General features: G+C 43.2%; 2 protein-coding genes across 2 annotated transcripts in view; one reads left to right on the top strand and one right to left on the bottom strand.

Moving 5' to 3' along the window:
- Positions 1-21,522, bottom strand: part of LOC138038706 (uncharacterized) — a 382,223-nt gene that overhangs the window by 206,026 nt on the left and 154,675 nt on the right. The window lies entirely within an intron of this gene.
- Positions 2,293-21,522, top strand: part of LOC138038230 (uncharacterized) — a 38,032-nt gene continuing 18,802 nt past the window's right edge. Inside the window, 6 exon segments of the mRNA XM_068884039.1 lie at positions 2,293-2,328; positions 3,831-4,080; positions 5,123-11,779; positions 11,782-17,199; positions 18,865-20,438; positions 20,789-21,428. Coding sequence (XP_068740140.1) covers positions 2,293-2,328; positions 3,831-4,080; positions 5,123-11,779; positions 11,782-17,199; positions 18,865-20,438; positions 20,789-21,428 — 14,575 coding nt within the window.

Genomic DNA, 21,522 nt, shown 5'->3' with positions numbered 1-21,522 from the left:
GATAATTGTAGCAGCATTTTTTGTTTATGAACCAATTCCCCTTAGCGGATCTACAGTCGCTAGAATCCAAGGAATCTGAAACAAAATGGGTCAATTCCCAGTACTAGGATAAAGAGGATTCACTGATTTCGTATTCATGGTATAAAATAAGAAATACCTCCTCGCTAATTGAAACCTTCTGCAAAAGAAATTACAAGAGACATTTCTCGCCTCTTCAAAAGACATGTTTATTCCACCGTTCCTACGGTCGTGTTGGCCGAATCTTAAGTTAAAACTTTTCGCGCCTTTCTACCGTACTCGTCCCAATGGTCTCCACGCTAGAACGCCATATCCCAACGGGTCCCCAGCCTACCGTTGTCTACTATCTTAAAGTCCCTAATTTACTTGTAGCTTGCAACGGTCGATCCTGTCTTGGATTCAACTTATTATAAAAACGAAGTCCATAAAGTTTCCAAATGATTAAAACGTTCCATAAATAGTCCAAAAGTCCATTTTATTGGTCCAGTCAGATCTGCGTTTGTCTTGAGTGATTTGTATGGCGTTTTGGGACGGTTAAGTTTCCCCTCCTCACTGCATTGCGTTTCTCTGGCCAATAGAAGCAACAGGCAGGCAGTATTGTTCTTTGCAATGTGACTTTCGACTTCATAAATTTCAACATAATCTGAGAACCACTTTCCCGATCTTTTTCGACCTCCTGATTACTTCTATAAGAATTTCAACTTCCTTCGTAGCTCCTTTCACTTTCGGTCCAGCAGTTTCTTTTAATGCTTGTGCCTTCGACGAAAAAACACTCTGACGGCTGCTCTTATTCACAAGATGGCATGATAATATTGTTATGGAAAATGATAAAAGAAAACCCACCGTTTTTAGTACTTTCCACCAACGCTTCGCTTTATGTGTTACGTTATCGTCTTAAAAGCACCTCACGTTTGCTAAAGTTCCGTTGTAGCTGTTTACGCTTTTTAAGCCCTGTTATTTTCCTGAAATATGCAAGATAAATAAAATACAATTGGATTAAGACATCCCTGGATGATGCCAGAAAAAAATACCCACCCCCCCCGTGAGACTCTCCTACGACTGATTCGTACACGTTTTGAGGCCTTTCTCTTAGTGTGTATTTCTAATACTGGTAAAACACCCTGATGCCTGTAAGATTGAAGTGGCCAGCACCTCATCTAACATCCCTCAGGTGTCGACATTCCTCCGTTTTAACCCAATGTTCTGTCTTTCTTTGGAGTAGTTTCAGCTGTGTAGAGTAGCTGTTCACAAGAACTGAACAATAGAAACGGTTTCATTTTCCTTTCCGTTTGTACAAATATCTTCGGATATTAGGCCCTTTCGTTTACTTATTTAACTCGAGGACCACCACTTACTGTCATCTCTTATACGCTGACTCTGAAAAACATCAAAGCCGCAAAATTCTTAAACTCCTAGCCTTTCTCCAGCATTGTCATGTGCTATTAGTTGGTTCGTTCCAGATGATGTTCAAGTTATGGAAATTCCCCGATCTGCAATACGTCGTCAAATAGCATTGTAGACGGATTTGTTTTTGAAGCACGAAATTAAGGCTCGTTCCTTCAATTCTTATCACAATCACACAGTTCTCGACCTGATTGTGTCAATATCGGCTTCATCCGCTGCGGCTGTAATGTGTCGCAAACACTTTGTTTTCTGCCTCTTAATCCTACTTGCCAACATTTTGTGCGGCAAAAATTTCGAGAACAAACTCCCGCGACTGAAACACACAGCCAAATGTACTTACGACTACCAAGTGTCTGTTCACACAGCAAGAGGCCCTCAGTCCACCGCTAGTGATGGCTATCAAGTACATGTTTTGGTAAGATACAACTTTCTCACAACCGACCCCATTAAATGTTGGCTATGCAAGTACTGTTTAATTTTAGGTATCATGTGCAAATGCGTGAGAAAAGTGAAGAAAGATCGATAAGAATAATAAGAATAGTTTTCTAATGCTAAATGGATAAAGGGGTTAAGTTACTAAGAAATGTGGTTCCACGTCGGTGAGGAAGCGAAATACAAAAATGGGCTTATAAACTGATCATGATATCGTAAACAGACCACCGTCAAGAAATCCCATGAATAATAAAATATGGTAACCTCGAAATATTTTGGTTACGTCGCCGTACGTTCAACTATACGCGAAATTTCGCACTGCTGGAACCAGCGTTTCCTGGCGGGAAGTTGCATGTACGGAAACCCGCCTTCTTTTTGGCGGGAAGTTGCATGACCAACAAGCAAAAAGCAAGCTAAGTATCTTTTTTTTGTCGTACAATGAAGAAAGAAAAGAAAGAGAGAGAGAGAAAACCAGTAAGCATACGAGTAAGCGGTTTTAAACGTGAAAGAGAACAACTGAGAGCTAGAAAAAACAGGGACAAACAACGCAAGATAGAGCAAGAAAGATCCCGAATAAAGAGACGAAATTACATGGGAGAAAGAAAAAGGAAGCACGAGCACGATAAAATAGACTGAATAATGGTGCCTAAAAACGGCGAAAAAAGCACGGGTGAATAAATGAGCAGGCTGGACTGGTCGTATGGTAAGTACTAGACTAGTTGTAAAAATATCTGAAAATAAAATCATAAACAAATAATAACTGAGGAGCTCCACTTTTAGGCTTGCCTTAATATTAAGATTATTCTAAGAGAAAGAAACGAGACAGGCTAGTTTTTCTAAGGTTGTTGACACTAACAAACCCATGGTCCTTACAAACTATAAAGTATAGATTAATGGCTAACATACAATAAAAATATGAAGATAAAATATACCTCTAACAGAACAAAGATTAAATTAAGAACGAAGAAATGGTTCTTTACTAATGTTACGGGAATTACTCCATCTGTGTTTCTGGTCAGATGGCAGAAAAACGCGCTCATAACTCACTTTATAGTTTGTCTGCGTGCCTTCCAAAGGGTTGAAAAGCCTAGATACCGGTATCTTCTTTCCGAAAAAATCTTTTCACGAGAGCTTCCTTAGTTTCCTTAATCCTTGTTTTCACTAGCGACTCGAGTGCAAGCACCAGCGCAAGCGAAAGTATCTTATGCTAAGTGAAAAAAAAAACGTCGACATAAGCATAAACACAACCAAATGCCCAGACAGACAAGGGGAATCTGCAACGAGTGCTTTAATTGACCAGACACGGCCAGACGTAGTAAATTACCTTGTGCGTTTTCACACGGTATAAGGCGAACGTAAGTGACAAGCGCAAGCACAAGGAAAGGAAGACATTTGATCCTTGCCCTTGTGTTAATGCTTGCTTCGAGGCCGTTTTCACTGTGAAATGAGATCTGTTATGCTTGCGATGTACTTGCGTTCCTAGACCAAGGTTTCACGCGCGTCGGGTAAATTCTCCCAGCGAAAATGCATCTCTCGAACGTCACGCACCGTAAACCACTCCCTAAACCCTACCGTCAAAGAAAGTGTGTCTTAAGCTTGCTTAGTGATTAACCGTCGACCTCACCATTGGTAAAAACTGTAATTGCGTCCTTTGCAGCGAAACCTCACAGAAAGACACGAAAGCGATTGTGTGACTTGCCAAGCCTGCTCTAGCGTTACAGCTACAGTCGTCGTCCCCAGTCTTCTTAAAGGCTCCCGCCCGCGTGCGTGCAGTGGAAATGAACGCAAGACAGAACGGAAAGGCTTGTGTTTCCTCCTCATAATTTACATTTTAAGACCTTGAATATTGATGCGGACAGGGTTCGAACCGGTGAACTTCTCCCGATGCGCAATCAACTGACCAATTTGGTCGGTGGTATATTTAATGTTGATGAGTCAAAAGCACTAAATGTGGATTTAATTGAATCCTTTGGTAGGTTGACGTCACTCCTATGTTACATGACCGTAGTGGAAAACAGCTTAAGCATCTGATGAAGCTTGACGTCAGAGAACCTCGTCTGAGACGCGTTCAACATGGCCGAGTTCTTTCCAATCATCCCGTCAATGAAGAATTTGAAGAGCAGTTGTCAAAGCCTTTTTACTTCCGACAGGGGGAGCATGGAAGCATCACAGAGGTCCTTTTTCCCAAGGATTTTGAGTCACCGGAAATTGCAGCATTCAAGAAGGGTAAGCGTGACATCTTGAATTGAGCCCAGGTTTTCGCTAACGGTTTTAAAATACCTTGGGATGGTTTTGAATTTTCTGACTCGTAAATTACCTATTTTGTTTCCTGTGAAATGTGGAAATTATTTTTTTCCCTCGTGGTTTCGGCAAAGGACGTAATATCATGAACAATTAACCGTCAGGAACCCATGACATACGTTCCTGACCGTTTAATGATAATAGTTTAGTTAATTCACCTTGAACGAACTGTGGTTTGGGTTTCTATCTTTTGTAATTATACCGACAAAATCTTGCTTAATGAGCATAACTTTTGTCACTCGTAAAATTGCCCATTTAGTTCATTGTCAATGAAATTTAGTTCCCGAGAAATGGATATTTAATATAACCTTTGGTTGCTAAATCACGCTTATAATCACTCTATCGAGTGTTGATGGTTCGCTACTCTGTACCGTGAGGTTTTCCTCCGGGTTTTTCCAGTTTTCCCCTTTCTTCCAAAAACCAGCATTTGATATGATTTTCGTTAATTTGTAGATTTCAGTTTACAGTGTCCCCAATTAGCGCTCCAGGTCCTCCAGCGCTGGAACATAGGACATTTCTGAAATAAAGTTCCTTTCCTTTGCGAGTCAAACGGACTGTGTTGTAAAACAAGGTTCTCAAAACTGACCTGTCGAGCGACCCATATGAGAGAAGCAATAATAGTTTTCATGGGCTCCCATTGAGCAACCAGGTCTTGATCGAAAAGTCAAAGACAAAATCCACGAAACTAGGTGGTGGGAGATGGAAGCAATGATCAGCTACATTTTTTGCTTGAAAATGTGTTCGTTATTCATAGTTGTTACCCCTGCGTGGACTACCGTGAAAGGACGTGGGCTCAATTCTTTTGCGTTGAAACGTCTATTCAGTTAATCACATCGTCTTTAGTACCAAATCTATGCATGGGAACAGGTAAAAGCTTTTAGCTACTTCCACAGTGGGTTTTTGGTACATTTCAGACCGACAAGGATTTTGATTCATGCTATTTAATTTGTTTCTCATTTGAAACCAGGAATAGCAGGGTCATTCCAGTTGAACTTGAAAGAAGCTCATAAATCCAAGACATTTAAGGTACAAGAACACGATGATTCTGGCATCTTTCGAGCAAACTACCATGTCCTATGTCCCAATGATACCCATGCTTACATTCGCCGTACCTGGACAAACCACGACTACACAAAGTTTGCTGATGGCACACCAGCAAAAGGGAAGCACAAAGTGCAATCGAAGCACAGCACCTACGTTCATTTAGAGGATGGCAAAGTGAAGCAAGTCCACCGATCTACAAAAGCTTCTTTCAGGCCGGCCAATGGTCATCCTAGAGCAGACAATTTTCAAGGATTTCGAGGTCAAGAACAAGATATTGAGATGTCCACAAATGGCTATAGCAAGTTAACATTGCGATCTTGTTTGAAGCCTAAACACAGACGAACTAAGCGCTCAATCATTGAGGAAGAGAATCTAACCACGTTGCAATCACTCAGTAGTGATAGTTTATTGTTCACGGAAACTGACAAGATACAATGGTCCAAGATGGGTGGGGAGAAAACAGAGAGAGTGAGGCCTCTGTATGTCGTGCTGCGATGTTTTACTGACAAGGGCATGAAAGAACGTGACATTGGTGATTGCTCTAATGAGTTGCACCGTATGGTTAAAGATGACGAGGGTACCTTTCGCACGATCGTGAGACTCGTTCAGGATCGCAGTCATCAAAACCTGACCTCGTGGGCAGTATATATAGCTGCACTTGCGGGACATGGCAAGTACGAAGCGCAGAATGCCTTAGCACAAGCGGTGACAGACGAATATCCGAGATCTCTTAGCGTGGAAGAGTATGAAGCCCTGTTGATTGGAATTTTCTACTTACCAGAAGGTCCTCTTCACGTAAGGCTTTTTGATGCACTGTCCCAGCTGATGACCAAAGAGGAAAAAGGAGATGAAGTAACAGCTACTGCAATGCTGGTGTTAAGTGGTTTGACTGCGAGAGCGAAAAGTGCGGGATACAATGAATCGCTTTGCGATTCTGTCGCTCAGATGGTGCACAGTAGGTATCGCAATAAATCAAGTCTTTACCATCCTGAAAGTGAGGCACACCAGACACAGTTGCGAGACCACATCTGGGCGTTCGGAAATCTTGGGCATCTTTCTGGACTTCCTCTTGTCTTGCAACATATTCACCACGATAACTCTGGTATCCGATCGGCGGTGATTACAGCCATGAGAAAGCTCCCAGCAGAGCTGACCAATGAGCACTTGATGCGAGCGTTACACGCTGACGATCATAATGATGTGAAAGCTGCAGTTGTCAATATTTTCGTGGAGCGACACCAGCATCTCAGCGATTCAGTGGTTCAAGTTTTGGAACATGCCATAGCGGCCTCCTCTGAGAATGGAACCTTGGATTCGTCGATAAACGAGTTTTTGGAGAACCATGGTGACCACCCCAAGGCAATCTATCTTCGAAAAAAACGTGGCATCATCCATCGCCAAAAACGTGCACTTTTCCCATTTCTCCGTCCCAGAGAGTTCTCTCTTGGTCGTACAAAGCGGTGGGGGAAGACATTCGGTGGAAAGTGGCTTGGAGCAGAATCGATCATACAGTTCTTGAACCAAGTTAGCCTGAGGATCGGCATCTTTGGTGGGAAATTTGAGGTGAAGCTGGACAACTTCGCTAATATTCGAGCTCATATTCTCAAGTTCGATTTCAATGTTGTTAGAGGTAAAGCTGCTTTTAGGGGATCGGCTAGTTTTAAGAACGATTTTCCCAAGGATCTAATTCACGCCATTGCTGACGCTGGAAACGATTTGCTGAGGCAGTTTGACAGCATCACAAGCATAATTGCCGAACAAATTAATCAATTTAAAGATAAACTTGCTGGGTATCTACCGTTGTACATTGACAAATTCAAAGACTTTGTCAACAAACTGGTTGAGTTTGTTCAGAACCTGGTCCAGCCCCTCCGACCAATAAACCTTATGAGTAAGATTATTCAGCTGGCCAAAGACGTGTTAAGCCGAGTCAAGGATTGGAAATGGCTTATCAACAAAATACATAAAATTCAACTAACTCTAGGAAGACTGACCGGTGTGGATGACATCTTTAGGCAAGTCATTGGAGCACTGGACAAAATTCTCAATGTTGTTGGAAACATAACCAAGTACTTGCCCAACAATCTTCCTGGGGGTTTCAACATAAAGAATCTGTTAGACAGTCTTCGCTCGGCGTCCACAGATCTTTACCTGGATAAAATCAGAGAGTACTTCAATTCCTTGGGTGTGTCCATACCTGGCGGATTCCTTCAGCAGTTTCCATTCAAATTTTCCATCCGCTTCTCGTTATCACTGCAGTCTTTTCAGAAAGTAAGTCTGAATTTGCTGCGATTTGCAAATCGTTTCTTGGACATCTCCTCGCTGCTGGATTTTCTTGAAGGGATCCGATTTCCCAGAATGCAACTGGAAGATATGAACTCCCGTTTTCCACCTTACCAAGGAAACCGTTTTAACTTCGGTCTTCGTTTTGATTGGAGAATAAACTTGCAGTTCAACTTAAATCTTAGGTCGCCCAACTTCCAGAATTTCATGGCTATTTTCAAAAAGCTGAGTGATTTTCTTAAACAGTTTAGCCTACCAGATTTCAACCTTGAGAGGTTCTTTCAAGAAATATTGCCTGGTAATAACTTCGATCTAAGAGAATTGTTCAAGGGACTCCTGGAAGGTAGTAGTAGTAGTAGTAGTAACGCGAATTCTACCAATCCTTCAGAAATCTTGCAAGACGTCTTAAACGGTCTTACCGATCTGCTTGACTTTCAATTTAGTAACGTTTCAGCCATCAGTGATATTACTGATTTCTTCCACGAACTTCGGCCCGCAGTAGAGCAGTTTGCTAGCCACAGCGTACAAAGGATTTGTAGCGTGTACGAGCTGGCTTTAACCTCCTCACAAGAATTCAAAGAATTTGGAAATAACGTGGAAAAAGAGGGGATTGAGGCACTCAAAATTGTTGAGAATTCAACACAAAATGTACTGACAGAACTAGTCAACTTCACAATTCTTGTAGACAACTTAATAGCTGAAGTTGATCATAATTTCAGCTTGGCAGCAAAGGGATTCATAGCTGATTCTCTACAAGACCTTAGTGGGAAACTTAAAGATATACAGGACATTGCAGACGATGTCGTGGACTTTGCTAATGGAACAGCGTCAAAGGTCACTGGAGCGTGTACAAAAACAGCGAATTTCTCTGCGGGCGTAATCGATAAGGTTCAAGACAGTGCTCGTGAAGCCATCATTGAGCTGGCATCCTTCATTGGACCTGTGGCGAAAAACATAAAAACGGTTGGAGCTCAAATGAAGTCAGCTGTCACCAAAGTTGAAACTTGGTACAAGGACAATCTAGCAGCTCGTGTAGGGAAGATATCTCGTGTGGCTCAAATCATTTCTGACTTTTTGTCAATTTTAAAGACCAAAAAAGGAAAGGGGTTCCTTAAAACCGTTCGAGAGATTGCTACTCGCATCAATGAAGTCCTTAAGCATCTGAAAAATCTTCCAGATTACGCCAACAAGGCGAGGAAAGTTGCTGATGATTTTATTAATTTTTCTGACAGCGCTCAAGATTACAAAAGTGAGATTCAGAAGCTTGATTTGAGGCAGCATTTGGGAGTTGACTTTGATCAACGTATACAAGATGTTTGCAATGAGTTTAAAACGATTGCCTCTGAAACACTGGGGAAAATTGGAAGTTATAACATCGTTGAAGAGGTAAACACCTTTTTCAGTACTGAAGCAGATAAATTTGTAAACAAAGCCCTCTCAAAGTTTCGACGAATCAAAGAGCCGATCACAGAGATACAAGGAGAACTAAGAAGCATCCAATCCATTGTGCGTGAGGTGATTGCAGTTTTAACTGATCTTAAGCCTTTTACAAACAATTTCTCGCCTATATTAGAAACGGCTGGAAAGCTGCCTGATTGCGGTCGAATGAAGGAAATATTCCTTGAAAGTACCAAGCCTTGCATAAAAAGAGCACTTTTAGTCGGTAAATACACTATTAATCAGTACATGGACCTCAAGAAGCAAGTCAAACTTCTTTATGATATGGTACCTGAAACCTGGAAAAATTTTAAGATACAAAAGTGTGTTAAGGGTGGAACCTGTATTTCTAAAGTTTTCATAGATCAAGCAAAGGCTGTGAAAGACAAAGTTGATTTGCTCATGCGTACTTTTCAAGAAGCGAGTGGATATACGGACATGCTTAAAACATGTGAGGATGGAGTGAGCAATATTACAGCTGTCATTGACACTGTGAAACTACTCATTGAACAAGCTCGAAACTTTTCTCTCAAAGATGATGTCAAAAAGTTAAAGGCAGCTTTCCAAAAGATCACCGGCCGCAGGCTTGACGAAAACGAAGAAGGTGCAGGAAGCGGTATTCAAAAGAGGTCAATAAAGGATGGCAAAGAGCGCATAGAGAGAATAGTTGATTATATCCGACAAGCCAAAGAAATCAAAGAGAAAATGGAAGATTTGCTTGAGAATACTTTCAAGGCCATGAAAAATGTTTACGATGACACCGTTCTTGAACATATTCGTACTCTTAGGGATGTGAGGGCCAAGCTTCAATTGTCTTATGAACTTTGGAAAAAAACAAAGAACATCAACCACGCCTTACAGGCCTTAGACACCATAACCCAGACTGCTTCACGGTATGCTGATCAGCTGAAGGACGTGACCAAATCATTTGCTCATCCAATTGTCGATCTCCTTGCCGAGACTGGAGAGCTCAGTAATGTTGTGGAACCGTACCTCAACAAATATGTTTTCAAGTTCACCGACATTGTTACTAAAGTTAACGGATTCTTGGATAAAATTACTGACTTTCTAAATAAGCTTCAGCTTCGCCAGCGTGGCCTTGACCTTACGGAATACAAGCCTTGGCATGAGATACCTTACTGCTCTGAAGAAGTCTGTCTGAGATCGATTAGACGATCATCATCCCTTTATTTGGATACCATCTTCACTTGGAAGTTCCCACATCTCGATGATCTCTCGTCCATGACAAAGAGCGGACGCTGGCTAACACCAGGCCTCTTTGACGATTATAAAGTAGAGGGGATATCTAAGCTTTCTGGTAACCAAATGATTCTTGGCATGCACGGGGTTTCAAGCAACAGAGGCAAAGCATCACTGCTGGTAGTCACTAATCTCGCTTCGGGTGTCAAGAAGATAATTCAGCTTGGAAGCCAAAGTGCTCCATTTTCAGTGAAGATTGGAGGTGTCGCTGTTGCTCGGGACTTTGTTTGGATCAGTGACAGTGAATCAAAGAATATCCATTCCGTGAGAAAATCTAGCATAACAAGTACTTTCTCAACACAGACACCTTCATGGGTCGGAATTTCAAAGACCGTGTCTGTGGAAGGTAAAGCAACTTCCGTTTCATACGACGAGCCAAGCAATGTTTTGTGGGTAACAAGCGGGGAAGGTGAAAGGGCTTACGGTTATAAACTCTCTGTAAATGGGGATCTAGCGTCGATTGGTCTTTCACCCGATAGAGTGATTCGTATTGGAAAGAATGCTCAAGGCATGGCAATTGTGAGACAGTTCGGTGGTGAATTCGCCTGCATATCAAAGTGCGCGATGATTGCTGGCTTTCAATGTAAGCTTGAGTTTCATGCCTTGACTAGTGACGAAACAGGAGAAAACACGTTAGAGAGAGTAGTCCGAACTCCCTCTGGCTTGGAGTCTGTTAACAGTGTGGACAGTGAAGTCATAGCAGTTGCCTTCTCCAGTGGAACTTATTCCGAGAAAGAGAATATAGAACTCATGGGTGGTGACTTTGAAGACAGGTACTTTTATCTAAGGTTGCCGATTCTGAACACCACATTTGGAATCTACGAAAACTGCCTTTTCTTCGAAGTGATGAATGATTACGTCCTGCGCCCACGAAGACTGTTTCCATTTGGAGATATGTTATGTGGCCATAACCGCAAACGAAGTATTTATCAGTTACTCTTAGAATCTGATGTTTACTCTGATCAACTTGAAAGAGAGCATAGAAAGAACCGCATGCGCCGGGCGATTACAGACCCAGGATCCTGCATGACATTGTTTCGAGGGAATTTATTGCGAGGATATCAGCGATTTATGCCAGAATATTCTCAAATCATAATAGTATTTGGTATACCAGTGAGGCTTTTTGCAGGGGCTGGTGGGTATTATGTTGTGGATTACCATGGGCAAGTTTGTATGCGTGACAAGACTTTCAGACTCGGCCTTATCCCAGGTGCATGGGTCTCTGTTTATGCAGGCGCGTCTCTGTCTCTATTTATCGTTGAAGCTGGAATTACTATCGAGGCAAGAATCCTGGAAACGTATTTTGTACCAGATCTGCAAATTAAGATAGACAAGTGGCCATTGAGGGCTTGCATCGAGTTGAAACTTCGAATGACTCCGCTTCGTATTCGGGTTTGGCTGTGGTATCGATTCCGATTATGCATTCGAATCAGGTGCAAGTTATTTGGATGTAGTATAAGGATCACATGGTGCTCAAAGAAGACGCTGGCAGAGTGGTGGTGGTCAGCCAGAACAATAGATAGGACACTGTTTACCAACTGCAAAGAGGATGTAGATGGGACACCTCCCATTGCTAAAGGATCGTGCTCGGCAAGACAAGTTTAGATACAAAGTATTTTATCCAGTGGCATGGATTTCACGAAGATACAAAAATCAACAGCTATCATGTGAGAATTGGCTCTATTCAAGGTTCTGGTGATGATTTTTCTGCCTGGATTGATCCATCCTTGAGCCTGGTAGTCCAAGATCTTCCAATCATGCACGGTAGGGATGTCTATATCAGCGTGATGGCGACAAATGACCGTGGAATGGACAGCCCTACGGTTAATTGTAAGCTTGTTGCTAGACGGAAAGGTCCCCAGATACGCTATGTCTATGATGGTGTTATTGAAACCGAAGATACCGATTATCAGTGGGATACATTAGCCGTTGGTATAAACTTTCAACTTAGGAGCAATATCGAAGAGGTTGTTGCCGCAAAATGGGGCGTGTCTTCGAACACCTCATGTACCTTTGACGAAATTGAAGCAGACATTGTCCCAATGACTCCAATTGGAGATTCAACATCAATTCAGGTTTCTGGTCTGGATTTGAAACATGGTCACAAGTACTTCACGCGCCTGTTCCTATTGGACGCAATTGGGTTCAAAGCGGTGATGTGCAGTGATGGCATCTTGATTGATACAACACCGCCCATTCCGGGCAATTTTCAAGATGGCGCTGGGAAACAAGATGCACACTATCTTCCTTCCATACGGCGTGTTCGTGGAAAGTTTAAACACTTTACAGATCCAGAGAGTCCAATTATAAAATACGAATGGAAGGTTGTGAATGTATCTGGGCCTGATGTCACACCTTTTGTGGAAATACCCATCACCCAACAGACGCCTCTAATGGATGGACTTTCTCTTGAAGCAGGAACCTTGTACAGGCTTGTACTTCGTGGAACTAATGCAGCTGGCCTTCAGGCAGTAGTTATGACAAATGGGTTCATTCCAGACAATACACCTCCTACCTGTGAGGGAAAAGTTCTTGATGTTCTGGATAAAACAGATCTCTCTGACGTAGACTTTGTTAGAGATTTAAACAATATTCAGGCGAAATGGAAATGTTGGGACCGAGAAAGTAACATTCGTGAACAACTTGTGGGAGTTGGAACGTATCCCAGCGGAGACGATGTCAGGACGTTTATATCCATTAAATTTCTAACACATAACGTAACACAGGATGGAATGGTCTTCCTTAGTTTAACGGGCATACAGATTCTACCCAAAGTAAGATACCATGTGACAGTGAAGGTCATAAATGGAGCTAACTTGAAGAGAACTATAACTTCTGATGGCATTCTGGTCGACACAACCCCACCCACAGTTGCTGATCAATACATTAAGGATGGCGTACAAGGAAGAGACAAGAATTACACCAGTGAAAGGTTCACTTTTAGCGCTCACTGGGAGCAAGCCTTTTCTGATAAGGAGAGCGGTCTGGTCGAGTATCGTGTTGCTCTTAGCACCAGACCTGGGCTAACGGACATTAGAGAGTTCCAATCGGTTGGTTCACAAACCAGCGTGACTCTATCAGGGCTGTTTCTTAGCAGTGGTCAACGTTACTTTGTGTCAGTTATGGGCTGCAATGGCGTTGGAATGTGCACAAATGGAAGTAGCAATGGTGCCATTGTGGATTTTGTTCCTCCACACGCTGGAAAAATCGTCACTGGATTGACTGGTTCCCCTGTCTTGTACCAGTGGATAACTAAAGCGGTGTGGGCCCGATGGAATTGGTGTTCTGTGGATGAGAGAGGTGCCCCTGGAATTGTTAATAAAAGCCAGTGTAGCAACGATAGCTTCTACGATGTTCATAGTGGTGTGGCAAATTTTGGTATCTCGGTGTCATCTTTAATGACTGATGATCTCGTTGCGCCATTTAAAATGGCCGGGAAAATTCGATCTTCAGGACGCAACATTGACTTGAATGATGGGGTATATTCAGTGGTCATTGAAGCGAAAGACAGGGCAGGAGTTGGTAGTCGCGGTTCATCAAATCCATTCATTGTGGATAGCAGTCCTCCCTCCGTTACCTACATTCAACATGGCCATTTTGGAAAGGCACAAGAATATTCCAACGCTAAATTTAGAACTTTCAAGTCATATTTTGAAATTGAAGATGATCTTTCGAGGGTCGCATCTTACAAAGTTGGTGTAGGAAGTTACGCTGGTGCCGACGACGTTTTGAAATTTCAAACTATTTCGTTAAGTCAATCAGTGGCTTCGTTGCGAGCCAACTGGACAGCATCCAATTCGACGCTCTTGGAAAACAATCGACGTTATTACATAACCGTTTGGGCGATCAACAAGGCAGGTCTTTTCAGCATCAAATCTTCTGCACCCCTTCTTTCCGACTCAGAGGCTCCAAAGGACGGAATAGTTTTGGATGGTTGGGGCTCGACAGATGCTAAACACCAAAGTTATTCTTCTCTGTATCGTGCTCATTGGTTTGGTTTTCGTGATTTTTCTGGAATCAAAACTGTTTACCTTGGTTTATCCAGTAAGCCGAAGTCAGCTGACTGTGATGCCAAAAAGGAAGAAATCGTCTCATCTAACGCGGACTATCACGTCTTATTCGGGTTAAACTTGACTTCTGGACACAAATATTACGCCTGTCTTAGGGTGGTTGATAGAGCGGGAAATGTTGCACTCGTACAATCCAGTGGGGTCGTGGTGGATTCAACTCCCCCAAATTCAGGTTACGTAACTGATGGAAGACTAGGAGAGGATCTTGAAGTACAGATCGAAAGTTCTGTTCTTCGTGCTTCTTGGGTCAACTTCACAGAACATGAAACGAAAATTGCTACCTATCGACTGGCATTTGGAACGTCCCCCGGTGGAGAAGACGCTCAGGACTTTACAGAGGTTGGCCTCGTAAACACGGCTGCAAGCTCAAAGCTTAAAGTATCCGAACTGACCAGTGGCCAACGTTATTATGCAACTGTGATTGCTTATAATGTGTTGGGTATGCCGAGTGCTATGGTTTCCTCTGATGGTGTCATAGTGGATTTTTCTCCTCCCATGTTTCTGAAGCCGGTGCAAGATGGCGCTGATCCTGATAATGATCTCAAGTTTACTTCCAGTGGATATCTGTCAGCATCTTGGATCTGTACCGATCCACAGACTTCTCTTGATTCAGTTGAAGTTGCCTTTGGCCTGCAGCCTGGGGAATCCGATATTATGAATTTTACGACAGTGCCCGTTGGCAGCAATTCCCTCACAACAAGCAGTCATCTTCGGCTGGGTTTTCGCTACTTTGCGACGGTCAAATGCACCAACAAGGTTGGACTGAAATCTGTCACATTCTCAGATGGTGTTGTGTTTGACACTTCGCCACCTAATGCATTGTATGTTCAACATGGCGACTACCAAAGCTCGACTAGAAACGTGACAGTCAGTTTTAAATTCGTTGACATAGAAAGCTCAATGAAAGAGTATAGAGTAAGACTTTGGACTAGAAATGGATCCACTTCCTCAGCTGACATTTACGGAACATTTTCTTTCAACGGCAGTGTCACCACCGCGACATTACAGTCAACGAAAGACCTAAATAGCAGTGAAACTTACTTTGTAAATATTACAGGTGTAAACGGAGTCGCTTTGGAGACAACGACACAATCCGCTGGTTTTATGGTTGATTTTACCCCACCAATATGTTCGTACGTTTGGGATGGAACAGGGAGCTATCTAAATGATGCTCAACACGCTCCAAGCTCCAGTAAACGAATCGTTTCCTGGATTTGTTTTGATCTCGAATCTCCTATAGTTAGGTTTCGTTTTTCAGTTAAAAATGCGAACACGGAGGAGGAAATTATTCCTTTTTATTCTTTGAAAACACAATTGAATTCTTCTGGATCGGCAATCATAACAGGAGGAGGCCGGCAAACGATAACATACGAGGAAGGTCAGAAGTATACGGTTGGTGTTGAGGTGCTCAACGCTGTTGGTCTCACGACAATAAACTGGACAAATGGTGTGCTTATTGATAGCACTCCACCGGTGGTAAACAACCTGAAGCTAATGTTTGACCCTAAAAACGATTCGTTAAAAGCTGAATGGACAGTTAGTGATGACGAGAGTGGCGTATCGTCAGTAGTGTGGGGACTAGGAACTCTGCCTGACAAGAACGACATCAAGAGCTTCACTTCGGTTCCACTCTTGAAAACTAGCTTATGGATCACTGATGTTTCCTTGCTACCCGGAAGAACCTATTTCTTTAGGCTGCTGGCAATAAATAACGCCGGTTTGCCGAGCACAACGTCTTCAAATGGTGTTGTAATTGATCGTACAGCGCCGAACCCTGGGGTCGTGTCTGCTCAATATGTTTTCCCACCGAATTACGACAGAACGAAAAATGAGGTTCCAGGGTCAATGTTAGTGGTCACATGGACAGGCTTTATAGACTCGGAAAGTGGTGTTAAGAGTACTAGCTGGGCCGTGGGAGCTGATCCCCAAGTGATGAAGAAAAATGCCGGAAACTTGTACAATGAGGTGGTCGCTAGTGATTCAGTAGGTGGCGCAGTTATAGAAAATCAAACTCTCATTGGAAACAAGACTTACTTTGTTTGTGTACGAGCTACAAATTGCGCTGGTCTTCACAGAACAGACTGTTCACCTGGACTAGTCGTCGTATTAGGAAAATTCATCGCAGGTGTGGTTAGCGATGGCCCAGTAACATCCGCGATAGACATCGACTTTCAACTTGATGACAAAGCAATTTGGGCCCATTGGAATGGCTTTAAAGACCCAGTGTATGATATCTCACGCTACGATTGGTGCATCCGGGATCAGCCTCCCAATCCGTCAGACTTGTGTAGATGGCCTTACAAAGAAGTAAACCATTTACGATTATCAGCCAATCGATTTCATAACCTGACACTTGAACATGGCAAAAAATATTACGTTACTGTGAGAGCTGAGAACAGCCAAGGCGAACATGTTAGTTCCTCCTCCGACGGTGTCGTAGTCGATCGCACTCCACCTGTCGGGAAATCAATTGAAATCGCCCCAGCAACTGGCAAAGGAACCTTGTACGTAACCTCTCTTTCTGTCCCCGTGGTCACCTGGTCCATAGACGATCCGGAAAGTGGCATGAGTCATTTCGTCATTGGTGTTGGGAGTTTTCCCTATGAAGACGATCTACTTGTGTTCCAAGAAATTGACAGTCTTAGCCGTTCTCTAGATTTGGACCAAGTGAATTTTACTCTCCGAGAAGGACTTACTTTTTTTGTGACTGTGATTGGTGTGAACATGCTTGGTCTGAGGACCACTTTAACGTCGCGGCAAGTGGTGGTGGACTGGACGCCACCAATTTCTGGTGACGTGGTCGATGGGAACAGTACCTCTCTATTTAGTGGAGACTTCATTGATGCCGATTATCAAAGCGACCGCGGCGTCTTAACAGCGCACTGGATGGGATTTCAAGATTTGGAAAGCAGTGTGGTGGAATATAACTGGTGTATTGGTACAGCACAAGGTAATTGATTTGTTGTTTAATGTTTGGTCTTTTGTTCGCCAAGAGGAACAAATTAGCACGATTTTCCGAACGATTTGGCTTTTGTGTATAGATCGTTTTCACTGTCACGCAATAAAAAAATAAATCGAAAACCATCCAGTGGAAAAAGTCAAGAATTCGTGATGTTGTAGAAGATAAATGAAGAAGACACTTCTCCAAGTTTTAGGCCTGTGCGTTTTCCCAAACTTCAGATATTCGTCGAAATGTTTCGCAGAAATTTACAGAGCCCAGTATGAAAACGCCATGTTGGTGCACATCTGTGGGGGTGACCCGAAAACACGGACCCCCGGTCCATGGACCCCTCTACGGACTGGGTCCACGGACTGCCTCACGGACCGGTACACGGACTACCTCTACGGACCCCCTATACGGACCACCTTGAAACAACATCCATATAGAAATGAAAATAAATAAAAACTAAAGATTTGACATACCGGTTGTCTGGATATACCACTCGTGTTGGCGAAATCTCAACCGTTATGCTCTGCAAATTTAACGGACTCAGGTTCGGGTGTAAAGTCTATTAATCACACATTGCCCCCTCCTTCGCTGTGGACCGGAATGCTTCGAAAGAGATTGATAATAAGTAAGTTCTATTTGTATTTTCTTTCCTTTCCTCCGCCATTTTGTTCGGATCATTCTCCCGCGGGTTTGTGAACTCGCCCCAGGCTTCACGATCTCTCCGTTCCGAACAAAATGGCCGAAGGAAATATTACCGGTCTTCTTCGAAGCACTCCGGTCAGCAGCGAAGGAAAAGGCAACACCTGAGCCTTAGTCTGATTTGCGGAGCGTAACGGCTGAGATATCAGCGGCAGGAGAGGTCTATCCGGACAATAGGTATAAACAAATTTTCAGTTGTTATTTATTTTCTTTCCTTTATTTTTAATTCTGTGTTGTTTTGGGGTGGTCCGTAGAGGGGGTCCGTAGGGGTAGTCCGTGGACCGCTCCGTAAGGCAGTCCGTGGATCTGGTCCGTAGGGGGTCCACGGACCGGGGGTCAGTGTTTTCGGGTCACCCCATCTGTGGTGCACCAATATGGCGGCCGGAAAATAGTGTCAACATCTGTTACTTACTTTGGCTATCTAGGCGAGTGATCATCTGTACTGAACAGACAGCTATTTACCTAAGCACTTTTCCTAATGCTTTAAATTCTAAAAAGGTTCAAAACCATGAGATAAATATATATTTCACAATAAACTCGATCGTCGCCTCGTGTTACGCACCGCTATAACTCAGAAATTCAAAATGCTCTGGTTTCCAAACGAAGCACGCTATTGAGCTTTAAAATTGCAAATGGATACAAATTTACCGCCTCTTATGCCTGATGAGGATAAAAACTTTCGTGGCTCTTTAGTTTTGGATTTTAGAAAATGATGACGTCACGTGAAAACGATCTATAAAGGGTTCATGTTTTCGAAGTTTAAATTTCATAGCTTAACAGTGATAAGTACGACTTGACGACTCTTCGCAAAAACATCCACCCTGCATTTCTGATTTTCGAATCTCGCTCATATTGAGCCACAACTGGATCATGTCTTTTTAATGGCTACTGCAGAAAGCACATCTAATCCACTTTGGAATTAGTGGTTTGCTTTAAATTTGTGTATTTGCTTTGGTTACCTTGCAGGCGCTTGTGACGTGAAAGAAATGACGTTTGCAGGCCTTGATACAAGTGTAAACCATCAAACAGTCCTCCAGGAAGGTCAAAGATATTTCTTCACCGTAGAAGCAACCAATGCAGCTGGTTTGAAAGGGTCAGCTTATTCCGACGGAATGACAGTTGATGTTACGCCACCTTTGATTGGAGAGGTCTTATATGACCTGCAGGCTGATGCAGCAAACATTGTTGCCCTGTCTCCTCAGTTACAAAGCGAACGAACGCGGCGATCGGTCGATGTCTCTTCCTCTCTTGGTTTGTGCACACGTGCTGAGCAGAGTTCATGCTATGTGCAGCAAAGCAGTCCTCGGCGACTGGCTTTTTCCTGGACAAGGGTCATGGATGCTGAAAGCGGAGTTTTCTTAGTTCGATGGTGCGCTGGTAGTGGACCCCAGTTGTGTGATATAGTCTCCTGGAAAGTTGTCGATCCCGAGGCAACTTCGGTGGACTATTTCCTTTCAAATGCTCTATCACCTGGCAATATAGTGTACGTGACAATCCGGGCAATAAATGGTGCACAGATGGTTTCTACAGCTTCATCTAATCCACTTCTCATTGATAGTTCCGCACCAACAGTTGGCACTATTGTTGTGGGAAACACTCCCGAAATGATACATCTCAGAGACAACGAGGCGGTTGTCGCAGAATGGAGTGGGTTTGATGATGGAGAGAGTGGGTTAAGTCACTTTGAATGGTCTGCCTGTCACGCAAGCTCACTAAACGAATGTATCACGCCATTCGTTAACACAGGTCTCAAGAAGACTTTACAGAATTCAGATTTAGATCTCCAGCCCGGGATTTCATATGTTCTCCTTGTCCGAGCTCATAATAATGTTGGACTTTACAGTGAGGCTATATCAAATCCCTTCACTTTTGATGGCGTAGTACCAACGACAGGAACTGTCTATGATGGTTTAAGTGAGCTCACTGACCTGGAGAAACAGAGTTCTGTCAGTGAAATCTCTGCCAACTGGTCACCATTCTCAGACGCAAATAGCCGCATCGCTAAGTACGAAATGTGTGTGGGAACAGAGCAAGAGAAATGTGACGTGAATGGGTTTGTTAATCTAGGCATCACATTGAAAGGTACAATTGGTGGCTTGACTCTGAATCACACTGAAACTTACTTTGTCACTGTCAAAGCCACGAATGAGGCAGGCTACAGCACAATGGCATCTTCAAATGGAATCGAAGTTGACAGCACTCCACCATATCGTGGATCAGTGACGGATGGCCAAAGAGCTCCGGATATTGATTTCCAAGCGGATGACACGTATATCTACGCCAACTGGGATGAGTTTCGAGATGAAGAATCCGATATCAGTAAATACACTTGGTGTGCTGGAGCTACCAAAGGAACTTGTGACATCATCCTTGAAACTGATGTCGGCGTCCGCACAAGTGTTGGACAACAGATTCGCCCAGCCTTAGCGACAGGGATGGTCGTGTTCGTCACTGTCAGTGCATACAACGGTGCAGGTGCAGTTACCAGGGAGTCCTCTGATGGGGTAAAAGTCGATAGCACCGCTCCATTATTATCACAGGTAGAATAACTGATGTTGGACTCATACAGCAAAACTTGTATTGCGCGGTATTCAAATAGAATTTTTAAAAGTGAACGCTTTTGATAAGGCGGGGGGAAGGGGGGAGGGGGGGGGAGGAAATGGTCCATGAGGAAAAGAAAATTTTGAACAGTTTTTAATCGGTGATTTTACGAAAGGAAACGGTGAACAAAGTATAGTAATGATTCCTGAAAGACAGCTTGCTTTTGTAAGCCCTTTCTGAGGGGCTAAATGAGAGCAACATTTAATACTAGGAAGAAAACCTTGTACTTCATCTCACTGCATAACCTTTCAATCCCTTTCCTCACACCCACTGTTTTTGTCTGTTCAAGGTCATCGACTTACAGCTAAATAATTCAGCTAGCGTTGACAAGGACTATATCACCGCCAAAGACATCTTCTGCGCAAGTTGGAATACAATGGACGACGAAAGCGGTGTGTTAAAAAGCGAGATTTCGGTCTGTTCTGCTATCAATATCAACGACTGTTTGTTGCTTAACTTGGATGTAGAAAACCACGAGATGATTTGCATTGCTGATTTAGAGTTCAAAGAAGGGGTGAAATATGTTACTCGAGTTCGCTCTACGAACTCTGTTGGGCGATCTAGCGAAATGTTGTCGGATGGTTTCGTCGTTGACTCGACAGCTCCAAGTATAGGCGAGATCATCCACGTGGAAAATGCCCCTTCTGAAGACGGAGGACAGATATTTACGTCCTCGAAGATCTCTGTCGAGTGGAGTGGATTCTTAGACCAAGAAAGTAATGTACGAAACTATTATCTTTGTGTCGGAACCCAGCCGAGCATGTGTAACGTCGTGAACTTTACGAATGTCGGAAACTCTACAAGCTATACTCGGAGTGGTGTTTTTCTCAAACAAGGCGAAACGTATTTTGTGACCGTGAAAGCAGAAAACAGTGCTGGTCTAATAAGTGACGCCGCGTCTTCCACTGGAGTTGCTGTTGACATGACAGGTAATTGGGACTTTCCTTCTATCATTATACAACTGATGTTCTAGTATAGTTACTCAAGGTATGGTATAGTTACTCAAGTTGAGCCTTTGAGAAG

Source organism: Montipora capricornis, chromosome 2, assembly GCF_036669925.1.
Source record: "Montipora capricornis isolate CH-2021 chromosome 2, ASM3666992v2, whole genome shotgun sequence".
In the NCBI taxonomy this organism is placed as follows: Eukaryota; Metazoa; Cnidaria; class Anthozoa; order Scleractinia; family Acroporidae; genus Montipora; species Montipora capricornis.
This window is presented reverse-complemented; position numbering and strand designations above follow the sequence as displayed.